This window comes from Manacus candei, unplaced genomic scaffold (assembly GCF_025592945.1).
Source record: "Manacus candei isolate 608988 ecotype Guabito, Panama unplaced genomic scaffold, ASM2559294v1 h1tg000305l, whole genome shotgun sequence".
Classification (NCBI taxonomy): domain Eukaryota; kingdom Metazoa; phylum Chordata; class Aves; order Passeriformes; family Pipridae; genus Manacus; species Manacus candei.
This window is the reverse complement of record NW_026138353.1, coordinates 27887-45861: the sequence shown is the minus strand read 5'-3', so window position 1 is coordinate 45861 and position 17975 is coordinate 27887. Positions and strand designations below refer to the sequence as shown.

At 55.8% G+C, this 17975-nt stretch overlaps 1 protein-coding gene and 1 long non-coding RNA gene across 2 annotated transcripts; both read left to right on the top strand.

Annotated features, from left to right (window-relative positions):
• Window positions 1-9119: 9119 nt before the first annotated feature.
• Window positions 9120-15409, top strand: POMC (proopiomelanocortin). The gene is given in 4 exon segments (XM_051775485.1): window positions 9120-9209; window positions 13481-13651; window positions 14718-15157; window positions 15159-15409. Coding segments are annotated over 4 exon segments (825 nt in total). The 5' UTR covers window positions 9120-9134; the 3' UTR covers window positions 15298-15409.
• A 1555-nt stretch (window positions 15410-16964) lies between these two features.
• LOC127465004 (uncharacterized) lies at window positions 16965-17939 on the top strand. Its single transcript, XR_007901808.1, has 4 exons — window positions 16965-17141; window positions 17178-17249; window positions 17766-17825; window positions 17898-17939. It is a non-coding gene; the product is annotated as an uncharacterized LOC127465004 (long non-coding RNA).
• The last annotated feature ends 36 nt before the right edge of the window (window positions 17940-17975 follow it).

Genomic DNA, 17975 nt, shown 5'->3' with positions numbered 1-17975 from the left:
CAGGACATGGATCAGATCCCAATCCAGTCATTCCCAAGGACACAGGACATGGATCAGATCCCACTCCAGCCATTCCCAGGGACACAGGACATGGATTAGATCCCAATCCAGCCATTCCAGGGACACAGACCATGGATCAGATCCCTTCTTGTCATTCCCAGGGACACAGGACATGGATCAGATCCCACTCCAGCCATTCCCAAGGATACAGGACATGGATCAGATCCCACTCCAGCCATTCCCAAAGACACAGGACATGGATCAGATCCCACTCCAGCCATTCCAGGGAAACAGGACATGGATTAGATCCCACTCCAGCCATTCCCAAGGATAGAGGACATGGATCAGATCCCAATCCAGCCATTCCCAGGGACACAGGACATGGATCAGACCCCACTCCAGCCATTCCAGGGACCCAGACATGGATTAGATCCCAATCCAGTCATTCCAGGGACACAGAACATGGATCAGATCCCACTCCAGCCATTCCCAGGGACACAGGCCATGGATCAGATCCCACTCCAACCATTCCCAGGGACACAGGACATGGATCAGATCCCACTCCAGCCATTCCCAGGGACACAAGACATGGATTAGATCCCACTCCAGCCATTCCAGGGACACGGAGCATGGATTAGATTCCATTCCAGCCATTCCCAAGGATACAGGCCATGGATCAGATCCCACTCCAGCCATTCCCAGGGACACAGGACATGGATCAGATCCCACTCCTGCCATTCTCAGGGACACAGGACATGGATTTGATCCCTTCTTGTCATTCCCAGGGACACAGGACATGGATCAGATCCCATTCCAGCCATTCCAGGGACACAGGCCATGGATTAGATCCTCTCCTGTCATTCCCAGGGACACAGGACATGGATTAGATCCCACTCCAGCCATTCCCAGGGACACAGGACATGGATCAGATCCCACTCCAGACATTCCCAAAGACACAGGACATGGATCAGATCCCACTCCAGCCATTCCCAAGGATACAGGCCATGGATTAGATCCCACTCCAGCCATTCCAGGGACACAGGACATGGATCAGATCCCATTCCAGCCATTCCAGGGACACAGGACATGGATTAGATCCTCTCCTGTCATTCCCAGGGACACAGCACATGGATCAGATCCCACTCCAGCCATTCCATGGACACAGGACATGGATCAGATCCCACTCCTGTCATTCCCAGGGACACAGGACATGGATCAGATCCCACTCCAGCCATTCCCAGGGACACAGGCCATGGATTAGATCCCACTCCAACCATTCCCAGGGATACAGGCCATGGATCAGATCCCACTCCAGCCATTCCCAGGGACACAGGACATGGATCAGATCCCACTCCAGCCATTCCAGAGACACAGGACATGGATCAGACCCCACTCCAGCCATTCCAGGGACCCAGACATGGATTAGATCCCAATCCAGTCATTCCAGGGACACAGAACATGGATCAGATCCCACTCCAGCCATTCCCAGGGACACAGGCCATGGATCAGATCCCACTCCAGCCATTCCAGGGACACAGGACATGGATCAGATCCCACTCCAACCATTCCCAGGGACACAGGCCATGGATCAGATCCCACTCCAGCCATTCCCAGGGACACAAGACATGGATCAGATCCCACTCCAACCATTCCAGGGACACAGGACATGGATTTGATTCCCTCTTGTCATTCCCAGGGACACAGGACATGGATCAGATCCCACTCCAGCCATTCCCAAGGATACAGGCCATGGATTAGATCCCACTCCAGCCATTCCCAAGGATACAGGCCATGGATTAGATCCCACTCCAGCCATTCCAGGGACACAGGACATGGATCAGATCCCATTCCAGCCATTCCAGGGACACAGGCCATGGATTAGATCCTCTCCTGTCATTCCCAGGGACACAGGACATGGATCAGATCCCACTCCAGCCATTCCATGGACACAGGACATGGATCAGATCCCACTCCTGTCATTCCCAGGGACACAGGACATGGATCAGATCCCACTCCAGCCATTCCCAGGGACACAGAGCATGGATTAGTTCCCTCCACCTTCCCCAGTCTCCTCCATCCCTCCCCTGCCGCTGCTCCCGAGCCCCCCCCCCCCCCCCCCCCGCGGGATCAGAGCGGAAAAAACCGGGATAAAATCGGGAATAAACTGAATTTCACCCCCCCAAGGGTCCTTTTTTCGGGGGGAAGGATGATCAGGGGCACATCTCCCTCTCCCCCCGCAGCCCAAGGACCCTCTCAGGAGCCGATCGACCTTTGCCGAGCTCGCCTCTCCCTCTCCAAACCCATTATCCCGCTTTTTTTTCTTCCCCCACCGAGCGGCTCCCGCTCCCCCCTCTCCAGGCAGAGCCGGCAGAGCCCCTTTTGTGCGCGGCACTTCCCCCGTCAATGCCCGGGGGCTCCTAAATGGATGTGACCCCCCCCTCCTTTCCCTCCTTTCTCCCTCTTCTCCCTCTCCCTTTCAATTTTCCCTTCCTCATTATCCTCGGGAATAAAAACCGGGGAGCGGGGGCTTGGCGTCAGAGGCGGGGATGGACGAGGGGGAGAAGCGGCCGCCTCGCTCCGTCCCTGCCCCTCGAGTGGCTCCGGCTCGGGCTCCCAAGGCTGAGCCGCCTCTCCGGGAGGACAAAGCCCGGCCGCTCCCGGCAGAACATTCCCGGCTTTTCCGGAGGAGGAGGGAGAGAAAAAAAAGGGGGGGGGTTGAGGGTCCGTAGGGATGAGGCGAGGGGGAGTTTTTGGGGGAACGGCGGCTCTGGAGGTTCGGGATGAATCCAAGGCAACGGCCCTGGGTGCTGCCCGGGCGTTCTGCTTCCCGGTTTAGGGATTCCCGAAAGGATGGGGAGAGCTGGGATGGCGGGAGGTGTCGCTGAACACGGAATGGGATGGGGTTTAAGGGTTTCTTCCCTCCCAAACCAGTCTGGGATCCCGTGGGTGGGATGCTGGGATGGGATTCCCGGCTGGGAGGGTGGGGAGGGGCTGGGCTGGAATTCCCAGAGAAGCTGTGGCTGCCCCTGGATCCCTGGCAGTGTCCAAGGAAAGGTTGGAGCCACCTGGGGTAGCGGGAGGTGTCCCTGAACATGGAATGGGATGGGATTTAAGGACCCTTCCCACCCAAACCATTCCGGGATTCCAGGATAAAGGACACTCAGGATCCATTCAGAGGGATTTTTCTGGAATGTGGGGATGGAAAAGGCAGGAAAGGGGAAGGGAGACCCTTCCCTGAGTGCCGAGATTCCCAGGGAACCCCCTTGTTCCCGGAACTCCTTCCCAGGGAGGAGCTGGGCTGGGGATGGATCCAATGGCAGGCTCTGGCTCCAGGCTGGGAGAGCTGGGAATGGCCAGGCTGGAGAAGGGAAGGATCCCGGGAGAGCTTGGAGCACATTCCAGAGCCTGAAGGGGCTCCAGGAGAGCTGGAGAGGGACTGGGGATGAGGGCCTGGATTGCCAGGCCCCAGGGAATGGATCCCAGTGGGAAAGGGGAGATTTGGGGGGGAGACTGGGAAGGGATTCCTGGCTGGGAGAGGCTGGAATAGAATTCCCAGAGAAGCTGTGGCTGCCCCTGGATCCCTGGGAGTGTCCCAGGCCGGGCTGGATCCCCTGGGACAGCGGGAGGTGCCAGGATTGGAACAGGACGAGCTTTAACCTCCCTTCCCACCCACCCCATTCCAGGATTCCCTGTTTTTATGACTCCCTCCACATCCCAGGGCACGGGGTTGTGCCGGAGGGACACGAGGATCCCGGGACAAACTCACAGGGACACGAGGATCCCGGGAAAAACATCCCTGGATCTCAGCGGGTTGTTGTGAGCCCCCGGAGCACCTCCTGTCCCCGCGGCTCCGGTGTCACAGCCCGGCTGTGCCTCAGCCCGAGGGATTTGAGCCCGGCGGTGACATTCACCGGAGCTCATTCACACCCAGGTGTGACCCGGCCCGGGAATTAGGGAATGAAAGGCCAGGAATGACGTGGAGGACAAATCCAGACAAATCCAGACACCCCCGGATCCGGCACTGCCAGGAAAGGGCTGCATGTCCTGAGCTGTGGAGACGGGAATGGATCCCATGGGAAAGGGGAGATTTGGGGGGGAGATTGGGAAGGGATTCCTGGCTGGGAGGGTGGGGAGGGGCTGGGCTGGAATTCCCAGAGAAGCTGTGGCTGCCCCTGGATCCCTGGCAGTGTCCAAGGAAAAGCTGGAGCCACCTGGGATAGCGGGAGGTGTCCCTGAACATGGAATGGGATGAGCCTTAAAATCCCTTCCCACCCAAACCATTCCAGGATAAAGGACACTCAGAATCCATTCAGAGGGGTTTTTCTGGAATGTGGGGATGGAAAAGGCAGGAAAGGGGAAGGGAGGCCCTGCCCTGAGTGCCGAGATTCCCAGGGAACCCCCTTGTTCCCGGAACTCCTTCCCAGGGAGGAGCTGGGCTGGGGATGGATCCAATGGCAGGCTCTGGCTCCAGGCTGGGAGAGCTGGGAATGGCCAGGCTGGAGAAGGGAAGGATCCCGGGAGAGCTTGGAGCACATTCCAGAGCCTGAAGGGGCTCCAGGAGAGCTGGAGAGGGACTGGGGATGAGGGCCTGGAATGCCAGGCCCCAGGGAATGGATCCCAGTGGGAAAGGGGAGATTTGGGGGGGAGATTGGGAAGGGATTCCTGGCTGGGAGGGTGGGGAGGGGCTGGGCTGGAATTCCCAGAGAAGCTGTGGCTGCCCCTGGATCCCTGGCAGTGTCCAAGGCTGGGCTGGATCCCCTGGGATCAAAGGGTTGGAATGGGATGAGCTTTGAGGTCCCTTCCCATCCAAACCATCCTGGAATTCTGCCAACCACGCTCCGAGCCAGGGGCTGGACGATCCTGCTTTTCCAAGGAGTGGAATTCCAGGTCCTGGATGGGGTTCAGCTCTGGGAGAGGAGGAAGAGTTTCCTCCCCGTTGGATTTTCTTCCCGCTGTCAGATCCCTCTGGTTCATCCCATGGGATCCAGCTGCATCCACCAACCCCCCTGGGATGTTGGGAACAATTCCTGCCTGGAAAAAGTTCCCCAGCCCTGGTCCAGCTTCCCTGGGGCAGTGCTGGGATCCCCATTCCCGGTGGGAATTAAAATCCCCGTGGGACGCGGGATTCGGGGCCGCGGACCTGACGACCTCCGAGGGCTTTCCCGCCCTTCCTAAATCCACCATTCCACCATTCCCACCCTCGGGAAGGACAAGGAGAGGCCCCAGTCCAGCTCCAGCCGGGGAGGGGCTGGATTGAGACTCCGGGAGCTCGGAAAAGATCCCCCGGGAATCCCCGGGGCCGCTCCGGCTCCGGCTCCGGTGACGTCGCCTTCCCTAAATAAGATTTCCCGGCCTTTCCTTGGAAACGGGGATTGGCCTGATGAAGATGGAAGAGCCTTTAAAGTGGGAATTATGGCTCCGGGATGGGCCACCCGGGGGCTCGGAATGGCCGCCCTGTCACCGGAAAAATACGGCCGGGAAGGGGCGGCCGGGGGAGCTGACGCAGGAACGGGGTGGGATGGGGGGAGAGGGGAGGGGTGGGGAGGGAGTGGGGTGGATTTGGGAAGGGGGGAGGGATTGGGGATGGATTTGGGGATGGCAGTGGGGGGGACGGACTGGGGATGGATTTGGGAAGGGGGGATGGATTTGGGGATGGATTTGGGAAGGGGGGATGGATTGGGGGTGGATTTGGGAAGGGGGGATGGATTGGGGGTGGATTTGGGAAGGGGGGATGGATTGGGGATGGATTTGGGAAGGGGGGATGGATTGGGGGTGGATTTGGGAAGGGGGGATGGATTGGGGGTGGATTTGGGAAGGGGGGATGGATTGGGGAAGAGGGGATGGATTGGGGAAGGGCAGGAAGGGGGGATGGATTTGGGAAGGAGGAGATGGATTTGGGATGGATTTGGGAAGGGGGGATAGATTGGGGATGGATTTGGGAAGGGGGGATGGACTGGGGAGGGAGTTGGGAAGGGGGGATGGATTGGGAATGGATTTGAGAAGGGGGGATGGATTGGGAATGGATTTGAGAAGGGGGGATGGATTGGGAATGGATTTGGGAAGGGGGGATGGATTGGGGATGGATTTGGGAAGTGCAGGGAGGGGGGGATGGATTGGGGATGGATTTGAGGATGGATTTGGGAAGGGCAGGGAGGGGGGGAGGGATTGGGGATGGATTGGGGATGGATTTGGGAAGGGGGGATGGATTGGGGGTGGATTTGGGATGGCTTTGGGATGGATTTGGGAAGGGCAGTGAGGGGGTGATGGCTTTGGGATGGATTTGGGAAGGGTAGGGAGGGAGGGATGGATTGGGGATGGATTTGGGAAGGGGGGATGGATTAGGGGTGGATTTGGGAAGGGCAGGTAGGGGGGATGGATTGGGGGTGGATTTGGGAAGGGCAGGGAGGGGGGATGGATTGGGGAAGGGGGGATGGATTGGGGATGGATTGGGGAAGGGGGGATGGATTGGGGATGGATTGGGGAAGGGGAGATGGATTAGGGGTGGATTTGGGAAGGGCAGGGAGGGGTGGATGGATTTGGGATGGATTTGGGAAGTGCAGGGACAGGGGGATGGATTGGGGATGGATTGGGGATGGATTTGGGAAGGGCTGGGAGGGGAGGATGGATTGGGGAAGGGGGGATGGATTTGGGAAGGGAGGATGGATTGGGGAAGGGCAGGAGGGGGGATGGATTTTGGAAGGACAGGGAGGGGGGAAGGATTGGAGATAGATTTGGGAAGGGGGGAGGGATTGGGGATGGATTTGGGAAGGGGAGATGGATTGGGGCTGGATTTGGGAAGGGGGAAGGGATTGGGGATGGATTTGGGAAGGGAGGGATGGATTAGGGGTGGGTTTGGGAAGGGCAGGGAGGGGGGATGGATTGGGGAAGGGGGAAGGGATTGGGGATGGATTTGGGAAGGGGGGATGGATTAGGGGTGGATTTGGGAAGGGCAGGGAGGGGGGATGGATTGGGGAAGGGGGGATGGATTGGGGATGGATTTGGGAAGGGGGGATGGATTAGGGGTGGATTTGGGAAGGGCAGGGAGGGGAGGATGGATTGGGGATGGATTTGAGGATGGATTTGGGAAGTGCAGGGACAGGGGGAGGGATTGGGGATGGATTGGGGATGGATTTGGGATGGATTTGGGAAGGGGGGAGGGATTGGGGATGGATTTGGGGATGGATTTGGGATGGATTTGGGAAGGGGGGATGGATTGGGGATGGATTTGGGGATGGATTTGGAATGGATTTGGGAAGGGCAGTGAGGGGGCAATGGCTTTGGGATGGATTTGGGAAGGGTAGGGAGGGAGGGATGGATTGGGATGGATTTGGGAAGGGCAGGGAAGGAGGGATGGATTGGAGATGGATTTGGGAAGGGGGGAAGGATTAGGGGTGGATTTGGGAAGGACAGGGAGGGGGGGATGGATTTGGGATGGATTTGGGAAGGGGGGATGGATTGGGGATGGATTGGGGATGGATTGGGGATGGATTTGGGGATGGATTTGGGAAGGGCTGGGAGGGGGGGAGGGATTGGGGCTGGATTCGTGAAGAATGGGGAGGGGGATGGATTTGGGAAGGGGGGGTGGATTTGGGAAGGGGGGGTGGATTGGGGATGGATTTGGGAAGGAGGGAATGGATTGGGGATGGATTTGGGAAGGGGGGATGGATTGGGGATGGATTTGGGAAGGGCATTGGGGGGGGAATGGATTTGGGATGGATTTGGGAAGGATTAGGGAAGGATTTTGGGATGGATTGGGGATGGATTTGGGAAGGGGGGATGGGTTTGGGGAGGGAATTGGGAAGAGCAGGGAGGTGGGGATGGATTTAGGATGGATTTGGGAAGGGGGGATGGATTGGGGAAGGGCAGGGGGGAGGGATTTGGGATGGATTTGGGAAGGGGGGATGGATTGGGGGTGGATTTGGGAAGGGGGGATGGATTTGGGGATGGGTTGGGGAAGGGAGGGATGGATTGGGGATGGATTTGGGAAGGGGGGATTGATTTGGGATGGATTGGGGAAGGGGGGATGGATTTGGGGATGGATTGGGGATGGATTTGAAAAGGGGAGATGGATTTGGGAAGGGCAGGGAGGGGGGGATGGATTTGGGAAGGGGGGATGGATTGGGGAGGGATTTGGGAAGGGAAGATGGATTTGGGATGGATTGGGAAGGGCAGGGAGGTGGGAAGGGATTTGAGAAGGGGGGATGGATTGGGGATGGATTTGGGATGGATTTGGGAAGGGGGGGATGGATTTGGGAAGGGGGATGGATTGGGGATGGATTTGGGAAGGGCAAGGAGGGATTTGGGAATGGATTTGGGAAGGGCAGGGAGGGGGGGATGGATTTGGGATGGATTTGGGAAGGACCAGGAAGTGGGGAGGGATTTGGAATGGATTTGGGAAGGGGGGATGGATGGCGAATGGATTTGGGAAGGGCAGAAAGGTGGGGATGGATTGGGGAAGGATCCCGGGAGAGCTTGGAGCACATTCCAGAGGCTGAAGGGGCTCCAGGAGAGCTGGAGAGGGACTGGGGATGAGGGCCTGGAATGCCAGGCCCCAGGGAATGGATCCCAGTGGGAAAGGGGAGATTTGGGGGGGAGATTGGGAAGGGATTCCTGGCTGGGAGGGTGGGGAGGGGCTGGGCTGGAATTCCCAGAGAAGCTGTGGCTGCCCCTGGATCCCTGGGAGTGTCCAAGGCCGGGCTGGATCCCCTGGGATAGCGGGAGGTGTCGGGGTTAGAACGGGATGATCCCTAAAATCCCTTCCCACCCATCCCACGCTTCCACGCTCAGCCCATTCCCCCCTTCCCAAAGCTTTCCTTTCCCCCAAAATCCCCCTTTCCCCCCCCCCAAAAGCCCCCTCTGGAGCCTCTGGAATTCCAGAGACGCTCCAGCCCAACATTCCCGCCCCAAATCCCCCCTTTTCCCACCCCAGGGAAGGATTTTCCCCCCTCCCACCCCCCCCTCCCCTCCCTCCCAAAGCAATTAGAGCCTCTCCCGGGAAAGTTTTTCCTGGAATGCTGTTAATCCCTCCGGCCGGCTCCTCCTTTTGTCCAACCCCTTTGGAATTGTCCCTCTTTCCCCCCCCCCTTCCCTCCTCCTCCTCTTCCCTGGGGATATAAAAGGCCGCCGGGCTCGGGATGGGAGCGGCAGATGCTTCCCGGGAATCCTCGGGAAGGAGGGAACCAGGGAATTCCAGCCCAGCCCGGCCGCGGGTGAGTCCCGTCCCCCCCACACCGGGATCCAGGAGAAAAAGCTTGGAAAAAAATACGGGATGGGAGGATGGAGGCTGCCCGGGGAGGGAGGAGCGCCGGGAAGGGCTTTGCCCGGGAGAAATCTCGGCTTTTCCCGGGATAAACCCGGTTCTACCGCCCCTTTTCCCGGGATAAACCCCTTTTTCCCGGGATAAACCCCGTCCTGCCGCCCCTTTTCCCGGGAAAATCGCTTTTCCCGGGATAAACCCCGTCCTGCCGCCCCTTTTCCCGGGAAAATCGCTTTTCCCGGGATAAACCCCGTCCTGCCGCCCCTTTTCCCGGGAAAATCGCTTTTCTCGGGATAAACCCCATCCTGCCACCCCTTTTCCCGAGATAAACCCCTTTTCCCGGGATAAATCCCGTCCTGCCACCCCTTTTCCCGGGATAAACCCCTTTTTCCCGGGATAAATCCCGTCCTGCCGCCCCTTTTCCCAGGATAAATCCCATCCCGCTGCTCCTTTTCCCGGGATAAACTCGGTCTCGTCGCCCCTTTTCCCGGGATAACCCCCGTCTTTTCCTGGGATTAACCCCGTCCTGCCATCCCTTTTCCCAGGATAACCCCTTTTCCCGGGATAAATTCCGTCTTTTCCCGGGATTAACCCCGTCCTGCCGCGCCTTTTTCCAGGATAACCCCTTTTCCCGGGATAAATCCCCTCCCGCCGCCCCTTTTCCCGAGATAAATCCCGGCTTTTCCCGGGATAAACCCCGTTCTACCGCCCCTTTTCCCGGGATAAACCCCTTTTCCTGGGATAAACCCCGTCCCGCCGCCCCTTTTCCCGGGATAAATCTCGCCTTTTCCTGGGATAAACCCCGTCCTACCACCCCTTTTCCCGGGAAAATCCCTTTTCCCGGGATAAACCCCATCCTGTTGCCCCTTTTCCCGGGATAAATCCCCTCCTGCCGCCCCTTTTCCCTGGATAAACCCGGTCCCGCTGCCCCTTTTCCCGGGATAAACCCCTTTTCCCGGGATAAATCCTGTCCCGCCATCCCTTTTCCCGGGATAAACCCCTTTTCCCGGGATAAATCCGCTCCCACCGTCCCTTTTCCCGGGATAAATCCCGTCTTTTCCCGGGATAAATCCCATCCTGCCGCCCCTTTTCCCGGTTATTTCCCTCAATTTTAGACTTAAATTTCACCTTTTCCCTCTTATAACCCCAACTTCAGGTTTAAATTTCAACTTTTTCTCCATTTTCTCCATTTTAAACCCAACTTTAGGCTTAAATTTCATCTTTTTCTCCATTTTCTCCCCCTTTAAGCCCAAATTGAGGCTTAAATCTGACCTTTATCCCCGTTTTCTCCCCCTTTAAACCCAAATTTATTCCTGAATTTCACCTGCTCCTCTGTTTCCTCCCCCTTTAAACTCAACTTCAGGCTTAAATTTCACCTTTTCCTACATTTTTCTCCCCTTTTAAACCCAACTTTAGGCTTAAATTTGACCTTTTTCTCAATTTCCCCCCTTTCAAACTCAACTTCAGCCTTAAATTTGGTCTCTTTCTCTGTTTTATTTCCCCTTTAAACCCAACTTTAGGCTTAAATTTGACCTTTTCCCACATTTCCCCCCCTTTAAACCCAAATTTATTCCTAAATTTCATTTGTTCCTCTTTTTTCTCCCCCTTTAAACCCAACTTTAGGCTGGAAAAAGGTCCATTTCCCCTTAATTCCCTCGAAAATCCCATTTTCCCAATTCTGGGAAGGACTGGAGGGAATTTTTTCCCAGTTTTTGGAGCAGCCGAGCAGGAAAAGAGGCGGATTTTTGGGATCAACTTCCCTTTCCCTCTGGAAAAATCCCTCCCATTCCCAAGGCTGGAAAAGGGAACATTTCCCCTTAATTCCATTAAAAATCCCATTTTCCCAATTCTGGGAAGGACAGGAGGGAATTTTTCCCCATTTTTTTGGAGCAGCTGAGCAGGGAAAGAGGCAGATTTTTGGGATCCCATTCCCTCCTGCCCCTTCCCAACTTTCCGAAAATCCTGGATTTTTAAGAGAATGAAGGGAAAATTAACATTTTCCCAGCCTTGGGAATAGGGTGGATTTTTCCAGAGGGAAAGGGAAGTTGATCCCAAAAATCTGCCTCTTTCCCTGCTCAGCCGCTCCAAAAAATGGGATAAATTCCCTCCTGTCCTTCCCAGAATTGGGAAAATGGGATTATTAAGAAATTAAGGGAAAACTGACCCTTTTCCAGCCTTGGGAATGGGAGGGATTTTTCCAGAGGGAAAGGGAAGTTGATCCCAAAAATCTGCCTCTTTTCCTGGTCAACTGCTCCAAAAAATGGGATAAATTCCCTCCTGTCCTTCCCAGAATTGGGAAAATCGGGATTTTTCCAGAGAGAATTAATGGAAAATTATCCCTTTTCCAGCCTTGGGAATGGGAGGGATTTTTCCAGAGGGAAAGGGAAGTTGATCCCAAAAATCTGCCTCTTTTCCTGGTCAACTGCTCCAAAAAATGGGATAAATTCCCTCCTGTCCTTCCCAGAATTGGGAAAATTGGGATTTTTCCAGAGAGAATTAATGGAAAATGATCCCTTTCCCAGCCTTGGGAATGGGAGGGATTTTTCCAGAGGGAAAGGAAAGTTGATCCCAAAATTTGCCTCTTTCCCTCCTCACCTGTTCCAAAAAAATGGGAAAAATTCCCTCCTGTCCTTCCCAGAATTGGGAAAACTTGGATTTTCAAGGGAATGAAGGGAAAATTTACAGTTTTCCAGCCCTGGGTATGGGAGGGATTTTTCCAGAGGGAAAGGGAAGTTGATCCCAAAAATCTGCCTCTTTTCCTGCTCAACTCCTCCAAAAATGGGGGAAAAATTCCCTCCTGTCCTTCCCAGCTTTGGGAAAACTTGGATTTTCAAGGGAATGAAGGGAAAATTTACAGTTTTCCAGCCCTGGGTATGGGAGGGATTTTTCCAGAGGGAAAGGGAAGTTGATCCCAAAAATCTGCCTCTTTTCCTGCTCAACTCCTCCAAAAATGGGGAAAAAATTCCCTCCTGTCCTTCCCAGAATTGGGAAAATCGGGATTTTTCCAGAGAGAATTCATGGAAAATGATCCCTTTTCCAGCCTTGGGAATGGGAGGGATTTTTCCAGAGGGAAAGAGAAGTTGATCCCAAAAATCCGCCTCTTTTCCTGGTCAACTGCTCCAAAAAATGGGATAAATTCCCTCCTGTCCTTCCCAGAATTGGGAAAACTTGGATTTTCAAGGGAATGAAGGGAAAATTAACATTTTTCCAGTCCTGGGAATGGGAGGGATTTTTCCAGAGGGAAAGGGAAGTTGATCCCAAAAATCTGCCTCTTTTCCTGCTCAACTCCTCCAAAAATGGGGAAAAATTCCCTCCTGTCCTTCCCAGCTTTGGGAAAACTTGGATTTTCAAGGGAATGAAGGGAAAATTTACAGTTTTCCAGCCCTGGGAATGGGAGGGATTTTTCCAGAGGGAAAGGGAAGTTGATCCCAAAATTTGCCTCTTTCCCTCCTCACCTGTTCCAAAAAAATGGGAAAAATTCCCTCCTGTCCTTCCCAGAATTGGGAAAATCAGGATTTTTCCAGAGAGAATTAATGGAAAATGATCCCTTTCCCAGCCTTGGGAATAGGGTGGATTTTTCCAGAGGGAAAGGGAAGTTGATCCCAAAAATCTGCCTCTTTTCCTGGTCAACTGCTCCAAAAAGTGGGAAAAAAATCCCTCCTGTCCTTCTCCAGATTAGGAAAATTGGGATTTTTAGAGAGAATTCATGGAAAATGATCCTTTTCCAGTCTTGGGAATGGGAGGGATTTTTCCAGAGGGAAAGGAAAGTTGATCCCAAAATTTGCCTCTTTCCCTCCTCACCTGTTCCAAAAAAATGGGAAAAATTCCCTCCTGTCCTTCCCAGAATTGGGAAAATCGGGATTTTTCCAGAGAGAATTCATGGAAAATGATCCCTTTCCCAGCCTTGGGAATAGGGTGGATTTTTCCAGAGGGAAAGGGAAGTTGATCCCAAAAATCTGCCTCTTTTCCTGGTCAACAGCTCCAAATAATGGGATAAATTCTCTCCTGTCCTTCCCAGAATTGGGAAAATCGGGATTTTTCCTTCCTCGTCTTTAAAAATCCCCTTTTTCCCAAAAAAAAAAAAAACTGGGAAAGGGCGGGAATGGGGGTGGCTGGTGGGAATTCTGCTCCTGGAGAAGGGAAAGGGGGGAAGGGATCGGGGCCACATTCCAAAGGAATTCCTGAGGGTAAAAGGAATTTTTTTGGGGGGGATTTTCCCCGCAGTTCCCGCCCGGCGGCCTCCGGAGCGATCCCGGCGCCGAATTCCCGCCGGGAATGCCGTGGGGAAGCGTGTCCGTGTTCCTGGGGCTGCTCCTCTGGAATCCCGTGGGAGCCGCCGGGCCCTGCTGGGAGAATTCCAAGTGCCAGGAGCTCTCCAGCCAGTCGGGAATCCTGGTGAGCCGAGGGAATTCGGGATGGGGGAGAGCCCCGGGAATGTTGGGGGTGGGAATAGGGAAGTGGTGGGGAAAAAAGGGGGATTTGGGGATAAAAATCCCGGCTCGGCACAAAGGGAAGATCCCGGAAAATGGATGGAGGGGGGGAAATATAGGAGGGGATAAAGGGGGATGGATCCCAGTGGGAAAGGGGAGATTTGGGGGGGAGATTGGGAAGGGATTCCTGGCTGGGAGGGTGGGGAGGGGCTGGGCTGGAATTCCCAGAGAAGCTGTGGCTGCCCCTGGATCCCCAGGATTGTCCAAGGCCGGGTTGGATCCCCTGGGATAGCGGGAGGTGTCCCTGAACATGGAATGGGATGGGATTTAAGGGCCCTTCCCAACCAAACCATTCCAGGATTCCAGGATAAAGGACACTCAGAATCCACTCAGAGGGAACTTTATGGAATGTGGGGATGGAAAAGGCAGGAAAGGGGAAGGGAGACCCTTCCCTGAGTGTCGAGATTCCCAGGGAACCCCCTTGTTCCCGGAACTCCTTCCCAGGGAGGAGCTGGGCTGGGGATGGATCCAATGGCAGGCTCTGGCTCCAGGCTGGGAGAGCTGGGAATGGCCAGGCTGGAGAAGGGAAGGATCCCGGGAGAGCTTGGAGCACATTCCAGAGCCTGAAGGGGCTCCAGGAGAGCTGGAGAGGGACTGGGGATGAGGGCCTGGAATGCCAGGCCCCAGGGAATGGATCCCAGTGGGAAAGGGGAGATTTGGGGGGGAGATTGGGAAGGGATTCCTGGCTGGGAGGGCGGGGAGGGGCTGGGCTGGAATTCCCAGAGAAACTGTGGCTGCCCCTGGATCCCTGGCAGTGTCCAAGGCCGGGTTGGATTCCCTGGGATAGCGGGAGGTGCCGGGATCGGAATTCCATGCCCTCCAACATCCCTTCCCACCCACCCCATCCCACAACTCCAGGATTCCCTGGAGAGCTCCCGACACCCGGGACGCTCCCGCAATTCCGATATCTCCCCTTTCCTCCCTCCGGAGCATCCCACCCCCCTCCTCCTCATGGAATTCCCGCCCTCCAGGAATGCGCCGCCGCGTGCCGGGCCGACCTTTCCCTGGAAGCGCCGCTGTATCCCGGGAACGGGCAATTCCAGCCGCTCTCCGAGAGCATCCGCAGGTACGTCATGAGCCACTTCCGATGGAATAAATTCGGGAAAGGGAACGGCAACAGCAGCAGCGGCGGCGGCGGCGGCGGCGGCTCCAAACGGGAAGAGGGAGCCGGGAATATCCCGAATTCCCAGCGGCGGGAAGAGCCGGCAGCGGGCAGCCCCATTCCCGGCGGGAAGGAGGAAGGGAAGCGCTCGTATTCCATGGAGCATTTCCGCTGGGGCAAACCCGTGGGGCGCAAGAGGAGACCCGTCAAGGTGTATCCCAACGGCGTGGAGGAGGAGGAGGAGGAGGAGGAGGCGGCGGCGGGGCAGGAATACCCGCTGGAATTCCGCCGGCAGCTCGGGGAGGGGGGGGGACGAGGGGAAATCCCGCTGGGAATCGCCGCTGGATAAGCGCTACGGGGGGTTCATGGGCTCGGAGAAGGGCCGGACCCCGCTGGTGACGCTCTTCAGGAACACCATCGGGAAAAGCGCCGCCAAGAAGGGGCAGTGAGGCGGGAAAAAAATTCCCGCCGGGAATTCCCTTTTCCCCCCTCTCGGAGCTTCAGCGTCCCGCGGGAAAATCCCAAAGGAATTCGGGATTTTTTTTTTTTTCCCCTCCCTCCCCGTCATTCCCGGAGCTTTGGCGCCGCTTCCCTTGGGAGACGATGGCTCCTCGTATTCCCGGGATTTAGGGGCGGGGAGAGGGCGGGAATTAGGGGTTGGAGCCCTTGGATGCGCGCGGGGAGCGGGAGCGGCTCCCGAATCCCGGTGGGATGGGTTTGGGATCCGCCCCCCCCCCCCCCCCGAGCTGTAAAATACTGTAAATGAGGCGGAAAACTTGGGAAATAAATCCAAATCCTAATTAAGAGGCGGGTTTTTTTGGGAACGTCGAAGGGTCGGGAGCGACCTCGGGAGCAAAGCAGGAATTCCAGAGTCATTCCTGAGGTTGGGAAGAGCCGGGAAAAGGGTTCAGGAGGATATTTGGGGGGATGGGGGAGAGGGAATTTTGTAGCCCCTGTTTGGGAGCTGCGGGGGATCCAATCGGGGAGGGGGCGGGGGTGGGAAATGGGGAAGAGTTTTCCAAGGACAGAGAGGGATCCATGGAGACAACCAGGGCAGGGAGGGACAGGAGCCAGGGAATGGATCCCAGCAGGAAAGGGGGGATTTGGGGAGAGATTGGGAAGGGATTCCTGGCTGGGAGGGTGGGGAGGGGTTGGGCTGGAATTCCCAGAGAAGCTGTGGCTGCCCCTGGATCCCTGGCAGTGTCCAAGGAAAGGTTGGAGCAACCTGGGATAGCGGGAGGTGTCCCTGAACATGGAATGGGATGGGATGGATGGATGGGATTTGGGATGGGATGGGATGGGATGGGATGGGATGGGATGGGATGGGATGGGATGGGATGGGATGGGATGGATGGGATGGGATGGGATGGGATGGGATGGGATGGGATGGGATGGGATGGGATGGATGGGATGGGATGGGATGGGATGGGATGGGATGGGATGGGATGGGATGGATGGGATGGGAATGGGATGGGATGGATGGGATGGGATGGGATGGGATGGGATGGGATGGGATGGGATGGGATGGGATGGATGGGGTGGATGGGATGGGATGGGATGAGCTCCCTCCTGCTCCAAAAGGAGCCTCCCGAGAGCGATCCCGCAGCTTTCCGAGGGAACGGGAAGGATTTTCCATCACCACTGGGATAAGAGCAGGGCTTTCCAAGGGGAAAAAAAAGCAGCTGGGAATTCCTCTCTCCTCCTTCCCACCATCCCGGTTTGGCTCCCACCTGAATCCATCCCAAGTCCGAGGCAGGAGAAGGGAAAGGAGTTGGGGGTGGGGAGGAGCAGTTCCCTTCCAGCCCGGGGTCAAACATCCCCCCAATCCCAGTCCGGGTCCCACAGGGATCCCATGGGAAAGGGGAGATTTGGGGGGGAGATTGGGAAGGGATTCTTGGCTGGGAGGGTGGGGAGGGGCTGGGCTGGAATTCCCAGAGAAGCTGTGGCTGCCCCTGGATCCCTGGGAGTGTCCAAGGCCGGGTTGGATTCCCTGGGATAGCGGGAGGTGTCGGGGTTGGAATGGGATGGGATTTAAGGGCCCTTCCCACCCAAACCATTCCAGGATTCTGGGATAAAGGACACTCAGAATCCACTCAGAGGGGTTTTTATGGGAGTCAGGGATATAAAATGGGAGAAAAGGGAAGGGTTTTATGGGGAAGGGTTTTATTGATCCCTGAGCTGGGAATCCCTGGCTCAGATCCAGGTCCAGATCCAAATCTAGGTCCAGATTCAGATCCAGATCCAGATTCAAATCCAGATCCAAATCCAGGTCCAGATCCAAACCCAGATCCAGGTCCAGGTCTAGATCCAGGTCCAGATCCAGATCCAGATTCAAATCCAGATCCAGGTCCAGATCCAAATCCAGATCCAGATCCATGTCCAGATTCAGAACCAAATTCAGGTTCAGATCCTGATCCAGGTCCAGATCTAGGTCCAGGTCCAAATCCAAATCCAGATCCAGATCCAGGTTCCGATCCAGATACAGATCTGGGTCCAAATCCAGGTCCAGATACAGATCCAGATCCTGATTCAAATCCAGATCCAGATTCAGAACCAAATCCAGGTTCAGATCCAGATCCAGATCCAGATCCAAATTCAGATCCAGGTCCAGATCCAGATTCAGACCCAAACCTAGATCCAAATGCAGATCCAGGTCCAGGTCCAGATCCAGATCCAGGTCCAGGTCCAGGTCCAGATCCAGGTCCAGGTCTAGATCCAGATCTGGGTCCAAATCCAGGTCCAGATTCAAATCCAGATCCAGATCCAGGTTAAGATCTAGATCCAAGGTCAGATCCAGATCCAATTCCAGATTCAGATTCAGATCTGGGTCCAAATCCAGAACCAGGTCCAGATCCAAATCCAGATCCCTGTCCAGATTCAGAACCAAATCCAGGTTCAGATCCAGATCCAAATCCAGGTCCAGGTCCAGATCCAGATCCAGGTCTAGATCCAGATCCAAATCCAGATCCAGATCTGGGTCCAGTTCCAGATTCAGATGCAAACCCAGATCCAAATCCAGATCCAGGTCCAGACCCAGATCCCGATCCAGGTCCAGAACCAAATCCAGGTCCAGATCCAGATCCAGATCCAGGTCTAGATCCAGATCCAGATCCAGATCCAAACCCAG